This window comes from Lathyrus oleraceus, chromosome 6 (genome assembly GCF_024323335.1).
Source record: "Lathyrus oleraceus cultivar Zhongwan6 chromosome 6, CAAS_Psat_ZW6_1.0, whole genome shotgun sequence".
Lineage (NCBI taxonomy): Eukaryota > Viridiplantae > Streptophyta > Magnoliopsida > Fabales > Fabaceae > Lathyrus > Lathyrus oleraceus.
Window position 1 is genome coordinate 420,904,717 of NC_066584.1, and position 12,846 is coordinate 420,917,562.

General features: G+C 37.3%; 1 protein-coding gene across 1 annotated transcript; it reads left to right on the forward strand.

The window, feature by feature from the left end:
- The first annotated feature begins 5,704 nt into the window (after positions 1 to 5,704).
- LOC127096021 (uncharacterized) lies at positions 5,705 to 7,764 on the forward strand. The gene is made up of 4 exons (XM_051034649.1): positions 5,705 to 6,046; positions 6,161 to 7,050; positions 7,240 to 7,378; positions 7,714 to 7,764. Exons 1-4 carry the CDS (start codon positions 5,705 to 5,707, stop codon positions 7,762 to 7,764), a joined length of 1,422 nt encoding a protein of 473 aa, XP_050890606.1.
- The last annotated feature ends 5,082 nt before the right edge of the window (positions 7,765 to 12,846 follow it).

Sequence of the window (12,846 nt, forward strand, 5' to 3'; positions counted from 1 at the left end):
AATTTAAAATTTGAGTTTGAATCTCAACTGTTGGAGATTCAAGTACTCCAGGATCCAAAGCCTTCAAACCTCTCTAATCACTTCCTGCTAGCTTCTCAAGTGTGATCAGATCGTGTTTGGAGCAAGCAATATCAAGAACTGTATAATATTGAAGGTAATTTTCATAAAACTTCATCTCTTCGATTCTCTCTCAATTCTACTCAATTCTCTTGGAGCTTTGGTTGTCTGAAGTCCTACCAATGTAGGCAAGAAGACTGAGTTACTTAGAGGTCAAATCGAAGCAACTCAGTTCACACACCTCAAAATTCAACTCCTCATATCTTTCTATATATGTGGAGTTAGTTAAAATTGAGGTCAAATTCGTACTCTACGCCATTTTTTCTTTCAGATCATGTCCTCATTTTTCATTTATGTGATGGTGATGACTGAACTAGTCCGGTGAGCCTCGCTTGAGAAGGTGACCGAAGGTCCAGCGCCGGTGGTGTGCTGGACAGGTTCTGAGCCACATGATCATTCAAAAACATTTTAATCTCACGCGTCCATTGTGAATACCAGGCGTGTGGATGAGTTGACTAGCGTGCACCAGGGAACGCGCGTTCTAGGCCACTTGATATGCGACCTCAATTAATGAGGGAGATCAAGTGGCTCACGTTTTTTCATATTTTCATATTTTTGTTTTAATCCTTTTATTTTCATTAATTCATATTAATTTTAATATTGATCCAAAAAATATGAGAGTTTCACCAAAAAATTTCAAATAATTTCCTCTTTCATATTCTGAATTAAAATTATTTTTTGAATCATTATTAATATTTTTCATGATTTAATTGTTTTTGTGATTATTTTTAATTGTTTAAAAATGCTTTTAAAGTCTTTAAAATTTCTGAATTTTTTTCTCCAAAGTCCTTTGACCTTGTTTGACCTATGATAAATCTCATGGCCATTTCTTTGGTGTTTTGATGAGGTTTTAGGAATTTGACAAGCCATATTTAATTTAAATGCCTTTTTTTAGTATTTTTAATTTGAATAAATGCCAAATAATTTTGTTGACCAATTGTGATGACTTGTTTGAGTTTGACTCTTGTTGTTGGGCCTTGGTCAAGGTTGATTTGACTTTGTCAAGTTAATATCATTGGATTTAGGGGATTGATGGAATGTACATTCCATCTCCCAAAATGAATGGATGATATTAATTTGGTAAAAGTCCTCCTTTGAGCAATTTGAGTTTTGATCCATTCTCTTCCCTCTTCATCTCATTCCCCTTCTTTATGCATTAATATCATTTGGTCTATGATATCTCAAAGTCCTAAAGCTAGTTGATTGAAAAATCAACATGAGTATTGATGAGATTAGGCCATCTCTTTTGCATATTCTTTTTGTGTGTGGTGTGTTTCAGGAGCATAGTCCATTATACTATGTCTCTAACATGCATTAACACCAAAATTCTATTGCCCGACCTTAAATAGTTGTGACTTCTACATAAGTCCAATTACGATTGCTTAACATAACGCTAAATTTGTGACACAAAAGGCATAGCATTCTAGTTAGTGAGATTGCAAGTCTCTCCTCTTTCATGGTATTGTGGGGAAACTTGGCCTTTTTTCCTTCCTTTGGAAGATGTCTTGGCTCAAGGATCCATGCTTGTGACAATTGAGTTGAGTGTTCTCCAAAGAATGTCTTAAAATGAAAAGCAAAAGCAAAACAATACTAACTTCTAACTCATTAACAACTAACTCTTAATTTCAAGCCATTTACTTTAATGTCATTTAATTTTAGCCTTTACTCATTTGCCATTATTCATACCATTCTAATTGTTTATGTTAATGCAATTTTCACTTTGTCCATTTGGACCATATTATGTGATATATCGTGTTTGTGTATACTTTGCTTGTTTGTGTGGTCTTTGACCATTAATGTAAATAATAACAACAAAACCCTAAAAAACTTTTGTGTGGGCTGTTGGCTTGGTCTTGGACAAATGGAATTAGAACTTAGGCAACATTCCTATGCTAAAGGACTTGGCCAATGCCAACTTTCTGTGAAACCAAGTGCTTGCAATTTGAAATTTCATTTGATACATCATTCAAGATCCCTCTGGGTTCATCTACAACATAATCATTGTGAAGTTGTTATTTTGAACCTGTGACCTGTGGAATTCATCTGTTACATGGGCTAATCTGAAGAAGATCATGGAGTGGCTAAAGCTTGGATGTGGCTATCTTTATTTGATGCCTTTGCTCTTCAAGATAATATAATTGTGCATTTGTGTGTTGCTTGATTCTAAATGTCCAAGGGAATTCTAGGTTTCTATTGACATTCTTGTCTATTGGATTGTTACCCATTTGGTCAGATCTTTTCAACTCTTAAATTTTAATTTTGTGCATAAGATTAGTCTCTTCATCTTCTCCCCATTTCTTTAATTTCAAAATCTCTCCCTCCCTTTTCAAAATCTTCTTTGATTGAACTTATTTTGTTCTAACCTTTGACCACTTTGCAAAAAGATAGAAACTTTGGTCTTATGCCATTGCATTTTCAAACTTCTTTTCTTAAATCAAATTTGTGAATAAACTTAACTATACTTGACTTAAATTTTCAGAAAAGCCAAAAAGAACCAACTCATTCAAACCAATATTAGGCCTTTGTGCCTTTAAAACTTAATTTTTATTAAAAATAATGCATCCACTTTTAAATTTGTATCACGAACTACGAGGTTTTGATCCCTCATTTTTATGTTGGTATGTAGGCACAAGTCCGAAGGTCTTGTCAAACACAAAAATATAATTAATGAATTCTTTTCTCATCCCCCCACTCCATTTGTTTGTAAACATCATTTTGTACCAAATACACATGCGCACAAAAGGGCTCCCTAGGAGTACCTAGGACACTTTAGGTGCTAACACCTTCCCTATGTGTAACCAACCCCCTTACCTGTAATCTCTGACATTTTATTAGTTTTGATTTGAAAACTTCTTACTTCTGGGTTTTGTTTGTACTTTTTCCCTTTTCCCTTGGAAACAATAAAAGCGCGGTGGCGACTCTTGTTATTTGATGTCTAGCTTATCCATAGCTTGATGATCACGAATTTATCGCAACAGATAGGTCAGTTGTTGTGCACCTATATTGTACAAGTGGTTTATTTCGCACTTGCCGCAGTCCACTAAATGCAACAAGGACAATCTCATGTGGTCAAAAGCCTTATGGATCTTACTAATGGGGACATAGTATGGTATAATGCATCCTATGATGCTGGGATGATTGTACTAAGTTGTGGAGAATTCCCCAACGTACCTCTTATTGGTACCAAGGGAGTTATTACCTACAATCGATCTTTAGCATACCATTAGCTTGGTTATTCCATGGATGATAAGCCTAAGTCTCTCTTGGTTACTCCTATTGTCATCCGAGAAGGTGAGGAGAATGTGAATCTTAGAAGGGATGTTATGAAGGCTTGGTCTCATATTTCTCGCAAGGAAAAGTCCGAGTTAGGTCCTCAAAATTGTGTGGCAAAAAGGGCTTATACCACTTGGGGTTAAAAATTAGGCTTCTAAGCTCAAGATTCCATACCTCCCTCCACCACCTTTGGGTAGCGAGCCTACGAAACCTGCTCATGTATCTTTTGAGGAATTCAAGAAGCTAAAGGAAGAGAATGCCCAGTTAGTGAAAGATATAGACATTTGGGAGAACAAATTCTACTTTGCTAATGGGGAATGTTCTAAACTCCGTAGTCAACTGCTCTAGAAGAAGAGGTCTCCAAGAGGAAAAGGCTGGATAGAGATCTCAAGGCGTCTTGGTTTGCTTCCGATCAACACAAGGATAAGCTGCTACATACCGAAGGACTTCTTGGACAAGCATTGGAAGAGAAGACCGCTCTGAAGGCTTAGTTGAAGACTAGACCAAGGGTTTGTTAATTTGTTATATTCCTATTTGTACTTTTCTTCATTTCTTTTATTTGTAAGCACTTATTGTATTTCCTTGTAATGTAATGCTACGTTCAGTTTGAAATAAGTTTGCAAATGTTTAAAACTTATGAAGTCCTTGAAAGTAAGAAGTGATAAAGTAAAAAGAAATCATGTGCATCCATGCATCATTTTCATCATTTGTTGTCAGAAGATGCATGAAGAGATTTTCACTCTCCGAGCCATCCAGGAGAGATAAGCTGCATTGATTGACACCTTGATGGCAAGGTTGAAGCTCATAACTTTAAATCCTTTAAGTACAACCGTGTATGCTCCGGTTGTTTATGATACTATACCTGTTACAACTCCTACCACAATTGTGGTTACTGCTGCAACAACTACCGGCTTCTGTCTATCATCTGGATTTGCTTACCCCTTTGGTCATCCTTATGGCCCTCCTCATGGGTATCAAGGATTCATTAATCAACCAGAATTGACTCAAGGCTTTCCCATAGGTGCTTTTGGTCCCTATGGTCCTTATGGACCCCAACCCCTGGTTTCTCATCCGCTCACTTTGCAAACAACTATGTCTCAGGTTTTCGTTCCTCAATACTATGGTGCCAATCCCTATGGGGCTCAGCTTTCCATGACCATGGGAAACCATGGCTACACCATATCACCTGTTGTTATGGTTACTTACCCTCTTCAAGAGGACCCCGCTGATTTATATCATGGCCCGAGCATCCACTCAGACACTACCGAGGATGAAGTGCAAGGTCAAATCCAAGCTCTTAGCAAGAAACTGAATACGCTCCAAGGTAAGGATCTTTTTGGCAAGAATGCATGTGAGATATGCCTCGTTCCGAATGTAAGGGTCCATGCTAAATTCCAGGTAGAAAAATTCGAGAAATACAAGGGTAGTACTTATCCTCAGACACACCTAGTCATGTATTGCAGAAAGATGGCTGCCTACACAGATGATGACAAACTCTTGATTCACTACTTTCAAGACTATTTGTCTGACGCTCCATTGAGATGGTATATGAGCTTGAAGCATGCAAATATTCAAAACTTTCTTGATCTAGGTGAGGCATTTGTGCAACACTATAAGTATAATATGGACATGGCGCCAAATCATACTCAATTGGGCAACATATCCCAAAAAGAGCGCGAATAATTTAAGGAATACACATAAAGGTGGCGGGAAGTTGCTTCCCAAGTCACTCCACCTGTTGAAGAAAAAGAACTGTGCAAATAATTCTTAAGGACCTTAGACTCCTTTTACTACAAAAAATTTATTTCAAGCATGCCTCGTGACTTCACCGAGATGGTAGGGGTCGGCGTACAACTCGAAGAAGGTGTAAAAGAAGGAAGAGTGGCTCGTGATAATTCTACATCTGCTAGTAGCACAAAAAAGTTTGGTGGATGGCAGAAAAAGAAAGGAAGGATACGCCAATGCTGTTTCCCACCACCGACCAAGCAATAGAAGACAACAACATCAACCAGCTGCCCAAGAAGCTCCAGCTCCGCAAGTGCAACAACCTATGCCAGGTTACTATCAACAACCCTTGGTAGCCACAGTGGAACCAGAGGCACCTATGATGTCCAATCTGCCTATGCCACCGCATCCGATGTTCCCTATTTATCCTTCATAACAATATCAACCTTATCCACAACAACCACCACCTCAGTATCAACCGCAGCGGCAAAAACAAAAACAACAACAACAAAGACAATAACCATCTACATCTGCTACTCAGAAAAATCCACGTCCTCCGAAGACTCAGTTCCAGTTTGATCCAATCCTGATGACATACACGGATCTACTACCTTCCCTACTCACCCAGAATCTCATAGAGAAACGTGTCGCACCACTAGTGCCTGACAAGTTGCCTAGATGGTATAAACCTAATGAACAATGTGCTTTCCACTCTGACGCGTCAGGGCATGACACTGGCTTTGTATTCAAAGGAAAAATCCATGAACTTGTGAGGTTGAGGATGATTAAGTTAAGTGATATGCCAAATGTGGCAACTAACCCATTACCTGAGAATGTGGCAGTGAATATGATTACCGAAGATGAGAACTTGATCATGGATGTCATGAAAGTGAAGACTCCGTTAATGCCTGTGCACCTCAAGCTATTCAAGGTCGATATTATAAAGCAAAATCATGATAAATGCTCTGTTTGTTTGAGGGAATCTAAAGGTTGATTCAATGTGTAGAAAGATATACAGATGTTGATTTCCAATGGTGTGTTACAGGTTAGTGGGAAGAAAATGAATGATGAAGTGTCTGTCATAGTGTCTGTCATAATGTCTATCTTCAATAAGCCCAAGGCTTTCAAGATATTTTGCCCACCTAGAGAAAGTACACCTCCTGCCAACTCTGCTAAGCGTTTGGACATCAAAATGCCAGCTCATTTCCCCTATAAATCTGATAAAGTTGTATTGTGGGGGTACGAGACCACTATCATCGTGAATGGTGTTGAGAAACCACTATTCAATAACAAAGTTGTCACTAATATTGCCGATACAAGCGGTCTCACGAGAAGCGGCAGGGTTTTCACTCTTGCTAATCTTAGAGGTGGTAAGACCGTTGCCGAGAAGCTCGACAATGGTAAAGCTCCATTGGTTATTCCTGAGAGTATACCCATACAAGATGTAAAGGCTAAAGTGTTTTTGCACCTGATAGGAAAGAGTGATTATAAGGTGGTGGATCAAATTCTTCAAACCCAATCAAAGATATATGTTATGTCTTTTCTCTTAAACTCTGAAGTGCACCTCAAGGCTCTGTTGAAAGTCTTGGTGAAAGCCTATGTAAATCCAGATGTCACGGTTGATCAGTTATACCATGTAGTTAGAGACATTACGTCTTGCAACACACTAAGCTTTTTTGACAATGAGTTTCCCGCCGAGGGTAAAAAGCATAACAACTCTCTCTACATATCCTTGGGATATGAAAAAGGTTCTCTTTCGCATGTTTTGGTTGATATTGTCTCTTCTTTGAATGTGATGCCGAAGATTACTCTTTCTAAGTTATCATATATTGGTGCTGATATCAGACCAAGCAAGGTTGTTGTGAAGGCCTTTGATGGTTCTAGAAGGACTGTAATGGGTGAAATTGTCTTGCGAGTGATGGTTGGCCCGCATCAGTTTCAAATCCTCTTCCAGGTGATGGATATTAATCTCGGTTACAGCTGTCTGCTTGGGAGACCGTCGATTTATGACGTAGGCTCCGTCACATCCACCTTGCACCAAAAATTAAAATTCATCTGAAATGGCAAGCTTGATATTATTTATGGTGAGCAAGTCCTGATGATTAGTTTATTATCTGCTTTTAGATACATTGACGTAAAAGAGGACACTATCGTCACCCAATTTCAAGGGCTTGAGATTACAAATGTAGTGCGGATTGAGGACCTCGATGAGGAGGATAAGATAGTAACTTCTATGGCATCTTTAAAAGATGCGCAACAAGTGGTATCTAGTGGCCAAGCCTCGATATGGTGCAAGATTGTGTAACTCAGTGATAACAAAGACCGTAGTGGGTTAGGGTTTAATCCCTATGAGCAGTCAGCCAAGGCACCGAGGACTATTCAAGTGGTGAAGTTGATTTTTGAGACATTTAGAAGCGGCGGGTTTATGGACTAGTCATGTTTTATCCTACAAGCTGATGTTGATGAAGGACCAAGCTTTGTAACGAGGGGAGGATCGAGCCAGAGGACTCCCAATTGGACATCTGTAGATATTCCCGAAGTCATGCATGTGTCTGAGTAATATGTTTTGCTACTTTTTCTGTTTCTATTTTTTAAAAGGTTGGCCTCTGTTCTGCCCAAGGCAGAGGTGTTTTTGTTTGGGCTTCATGATTTTTGTTGCAACTCTTAATAACATAAATAAAAGTTCATTTTGATTTCAATTATGTCTTTTTCCTTTTTCCTTTATTCGAAAAAATGGTAAAGAAAATAAAACTTTCAAAATATAATGACAAACCTTTATCTGCATGTGTAATTTAATTTGGTCAGTTTTTAAAAATAAAAAACAAAAATGCATGTGCATATTTCTCAATAAACCAATATAATGCAATGACCATGCACCCTCTCTGGACTTTGAGTTCCCAGTGTATGAAAGAGAGGAAGAATATTTTGAAGAGATTCCAGACGATACTTCTAGATTGCTAGAGCAAGAGGGCAAGATTCTAGAGCCCTACAAAGAGCCGATGGAAATGATCAACTTATCACCGAGGAAGATAAGAAGGAAGTGTGAATTGAGGAATTACTCGACTCTGATGTGAAGCACAGGTTGACAACACGGCTAAGAGAATATGTTGATGTGTTTGCTTGGTCCTGCCAAGACATGCCAGGCTCATATTGAAGGAGAAGGGTGATCTAAAATGCAGTAGAATTTAAAATTTCTCCTTTAATGATCCTTACGAATGGGCATGATAAGTGATAGAATCGTTACCTCTTGTGGTGATTGTAACCTTTGATGCAGATCTACGGAGTGATCACGAACGTTAAACGATGACAACGCCTCTACTAAGTCCACACGAACAGATTCCTTCAATCTCAATGTTAGCTGCTACAAATGAAGGCTTTGAGTGAGAGAGAGAGAAACGAAATTGCAACTGCCCAAATGCTTCTACACAAGGGTTATATTTATAGAACCACTTGTGTGGGCTGCAATCTAAAAAGCCCACTCAAGTGTATGTCGCCCATATCTTATAATATGCCAAAATCACTTAAGCGCGTGGTATCTTACCATATTTATTATTCTGCTTAAGTACGTCGTACCTTTACGATGTTCTACAATTCACTTAAGGACACCATACATTACGGTATTCCTTAGTTACTCTATCTCTCATCAATCTGTCCTTTGTGTGTGACCTTGTAGGTTTTCGCGGCATTGGCAATTATATTAAATCACGTATTTAACATAATAAACAGTGAGCGGTATCTAGCAACACATCACTGCTACCCAAGACACGAAAATGTCATGTGATCTGACAAATCCTTCTGTGATAATACTTATGTGTACAATTACCCTTTTGCCCCTATGTCTATATTGAACACAAGGCATAGACCGTGTCACCCTTGTCCAGTTCAATAATGGGCCCATAGACATTTATCCTCTTATGCAGAATGGGCAAATTCCATCTAGGTCACTCATGTCCCTTAGCATGCTTCGTGGAGTACCCATCAACTGTCTTTATGGTCATCCAATTACGGACAATGTTTGACCAGCGATAAGGCACTCGACTCTACATCTAGGGTCCATAGTGGTTTCAGGTCGAAGGGTGGTATACACCATTATCACCATGAGAATAACTTATGACACTTTGCATAACATTCTATATAGTATTCTCATAGCGGGTCAATCCAGTATAAATATTACTCTTAATATTCATACCTATATTTAAGACTTGATAATTCCTTATCCGTGATCCATGAGATGTGGTCATTAGTCTATATACATAATAGTCTTAATGCTTTAATGTTATCCCACTTCACAATAAAGCTCGACTACGGATACTTTAAGAATAGTGTCCTTATGTTTAATGTGATCTCATGATTAAGTCACACTTGATACATTAAACGGACTATCTATTCTAGAGACTTTATTAAACAAACATAATAAAGAAAAAGCCTTTTATTATTAATAAACAATTCGATACAAGTACCAAAAGTATTGGCCTCTAGGGCTTACACCAACACATATATGCATAAAATGATGAATGAAAGAACTTCCCTTGATTAAATTTGATCATAGGTTGAGATTACTTCTTGGGCAAGGCACAGTCAAAGCACAGTGAAATTAGGGTTTCCTTGGGAAACAATCTTCAAGCCCTTTGGGTTATCTTGATCAAATTGGCAAATTGAGATACTTGGGAGATGTATATGGTGATTAGGAACTTTGTGGACCATTGTCATGCTTTTTCTCTTCTTTATTTAGCCCTTGCATTGGGCTTAGGAGCCTCATAGGAGCATTGTGGAACACATGATCACTTGAGCTTCAAAACAAAATGAGTTAGTGACATATTTTTGCCAAAAGGAACCTCAAATTCAATTCAAAGCAACTTCAAAAAGTCCAAATAAATTCTCCTAGGTTCAACATAGTCAAACAAGCTTTGACTAATTTTCTCAAAATTTTTTGAAATCAGAAAGTAATTAAAAACAATTCAAAACAATTAAAAAATAGCATAATATGAATTAAAATCTCAAATAATCTTAAAACAATCAAGAAATTGTTGAGACTATTTTTTATTGACTTATCATGATCATTAAATTTTTTTTGGATTTTTTAAAAGTCAGAAAGTATTTTAAAATGAATTAAAATCATTAAAAACCAAGTAATTCATAAAAAATATCAAATGAAGTCACAAAAATAATTAAAAATCATAATATGAAATTAGATTTTTCAAGAAAGTTTTTGGAAATGGTCTCATGTTTTTCTAACTTCAAATGAATTTTTAATGAATTTTTGAAAATAAAAGGAATTAACAGAAAATCAAAATAAAATGGAATAAACGAAAAATGCACAACCATCAGATGCATTTCATTAATTTATGTGGCACAAGGCAATGGTTTGGATATGAGGGAACACGCTACTCATGATTCAAACGCGCCACACAAAGGATTAAATGAAGTAATCAAAACGGATGCACACGATTAGATCCTGAAATGGAGATCCAATGGCCAAGGAGTAAGACACGTGGTGGTGGTGGTGGAAACCACCGTCTTCTCCGGCGAAGCAACATAATCCGGCCAAAATTGCAGAGAAATGAATCTTAATGAAAATTAAAAACAAGGCCATGGAAATGAAGCTCGTGTGATGGAGATCATCATTGTACCAATGGATTTCTCTCACTCTTCCTATATTTAGTGAAATGTGAAGGAGAAAATCATGGTGTTCATACTGATTTTTCATGAAATGATGAATTGAATGCATCATAAGCTTGCCTCCAGTATGAGGACTTCAGAAAACCACAGAAACACAAGGATGCTACATTGAATTAGGAGATTCAGATCCAAAAAGTTTGAATGGATACCTTCAAATTTATGATCTTCTCGCCATGAATTCTCCAAGATCCTTGCTCTTCTTTGATCCTTGAGTGTAATGGAAGTGATTGGCTAAGGAATCAAGCTTTAAAACTCAGCTAATGATACTGAATTTCAAGCTCGAAAGTATGAAATTTATTGAGTTATTCCTTTGGTGAGGGCTATGGTTTTACTTCTGCAACACTTGGGATCTCCAAAATGTTAGCAAATGAATGAGAGGAAATGGTTATTTATAGGTGAATGCATCAGCTGATCACACTTTGTTCATGTGCATGGCAAATGGAATTTGAATTGCATGGGCCTTTGTAGGCGTGTGGAAGGCCCAATGATGGCTGAAGAAACTTTCTGATATCACATGAAAGTCATTTTGACGTGCACTTTGAATGGAGAAAGCTTGCATTTCAAGTTTTAGCATACAATATCAAAATTGCACATACATGAAAAGAAATTCGAAACTCACAAATGGAAGATCCAAATGACTATTGTGAGTAATGATTGGAAATCCCTTAAAATAAGGAACAAAAGTCATGTTGGGAAAAAAATCATTTGGCATATGCAAATTGATTAAACCTGGCTGGGAAAATTCAAGTACAAAACATAGTCAAATCACTTTGAATAATTTCACCAAAATCAAGCTTAATCAAACCCCTCTATCTTCATGATACAAACTTCAAATGAAACAATCTCCAACATAAAAGTTTTAGATATTTTCAAGATGGTAAATCTAGACTCAAAGTTTGCATCATTTGGATTTTCCATGACAAAGTTATGGGCATTTGAAGTTTGGCACTTTTTCAAATTCAATGAATTAGGTCCAAGATGACCTATAATGTTTTGTATTATCGCATGTACTTATTTTAGGATTATGAAATTTTGTCCAACATAACATTTGAAGAATACATCTCAAGATTTCCAATGCATTTAGTCTCACCTCAAAACCATAAAAATTAAGGATGTTATGCTCTTGGTAAGTTGGCCCAAAATTAGGGTTTCATTCAAAATGACCTATAATGTTTTGAAATGAATGATTACCTTCCGTGCTTCAAATGGATTTTTTATTAACATGAAACTTGTTCATATTTTTCTTAGGAACAATATTTCTTTGAGGGTCATCTTCATTTGACAAAGACATCAAATGTTATATCTCATTGATCCTCAGCTTAGTCAGATGACTTGACTGGTCAACTTTTCAAGGCCAAACTTCCAATCTTGATGAATAAATGATTGAGAGGCCTCAAACAGGCTCATATTGAAGGAGAAGGGCGATCAAAAACACAGCGGAATTTAAAATTTCTCCTTTACTGATTCTTACGAATGGGCATGATCAGTGATATAATCGTTACCTCTTGTGGCGATTGTAACCTTTGATGCAGATCTACGGAGTGATCACGAACGTTGAACGATGACAACGCCTCTACTCAGTCCACACGAATGGATTCCTTCAATCTCAGTGCTAGCTGCTACGAATGAAGGCTTTGAGTGAGAAAGAGAGAGAAACTAAATTGCAACTAAACAAATGCTTCTACACAAGGGTTCTATTTATAGAACCACTTGTGTGGGATACAATCTAAAAAGCCCACTCAAGTGTATGTGGCCCATATCTAATAATATGCCAAAATCACTTAAGCGCGTGGTACCTTACCATATTTATTATTCTGCTTAAGTACATTGTACCTTTACGATGTTCTACAATTCACTTAAGGACACCGTACATTACGGTATTCCTTAGTTACTCTATCTCTCATCAATCCGTCCTTTGTGTGTGACCCTGTAGGTTTTCACGGCATTGACAATTATATTAAATCACGTATTTAACATAATAAACAGTGAGCGGTATCTAGCAACACTTCACTACTACCCAAGACACGAAAATGTCATGTGATCTGACAAATC

Bases quoted from the DNA above. Each gene is read 5' to 3' on its own strand.
- LOC127096021 (XM_051034649.1), top strand. From the start codon at position 5,705: ATGACATACACGGATCTACTACCTTCCCTACTCACCCAGAATCTCATA. The intron at 6,047-6,160 runs GTCGATATTATA...GGTGTGTTACAG, and splicing joins TGCACCTCAAGCTATTCAAG to GTTAGTGGGAAGAAAATGAA. The intron at 7,051-7,239 runs GTTTCAAATCCT...ATCTGCTTTTAG, and splicing joins GTGATGGTTGGCCCGCATCA to ATACATTGACGTAAAAGAGG.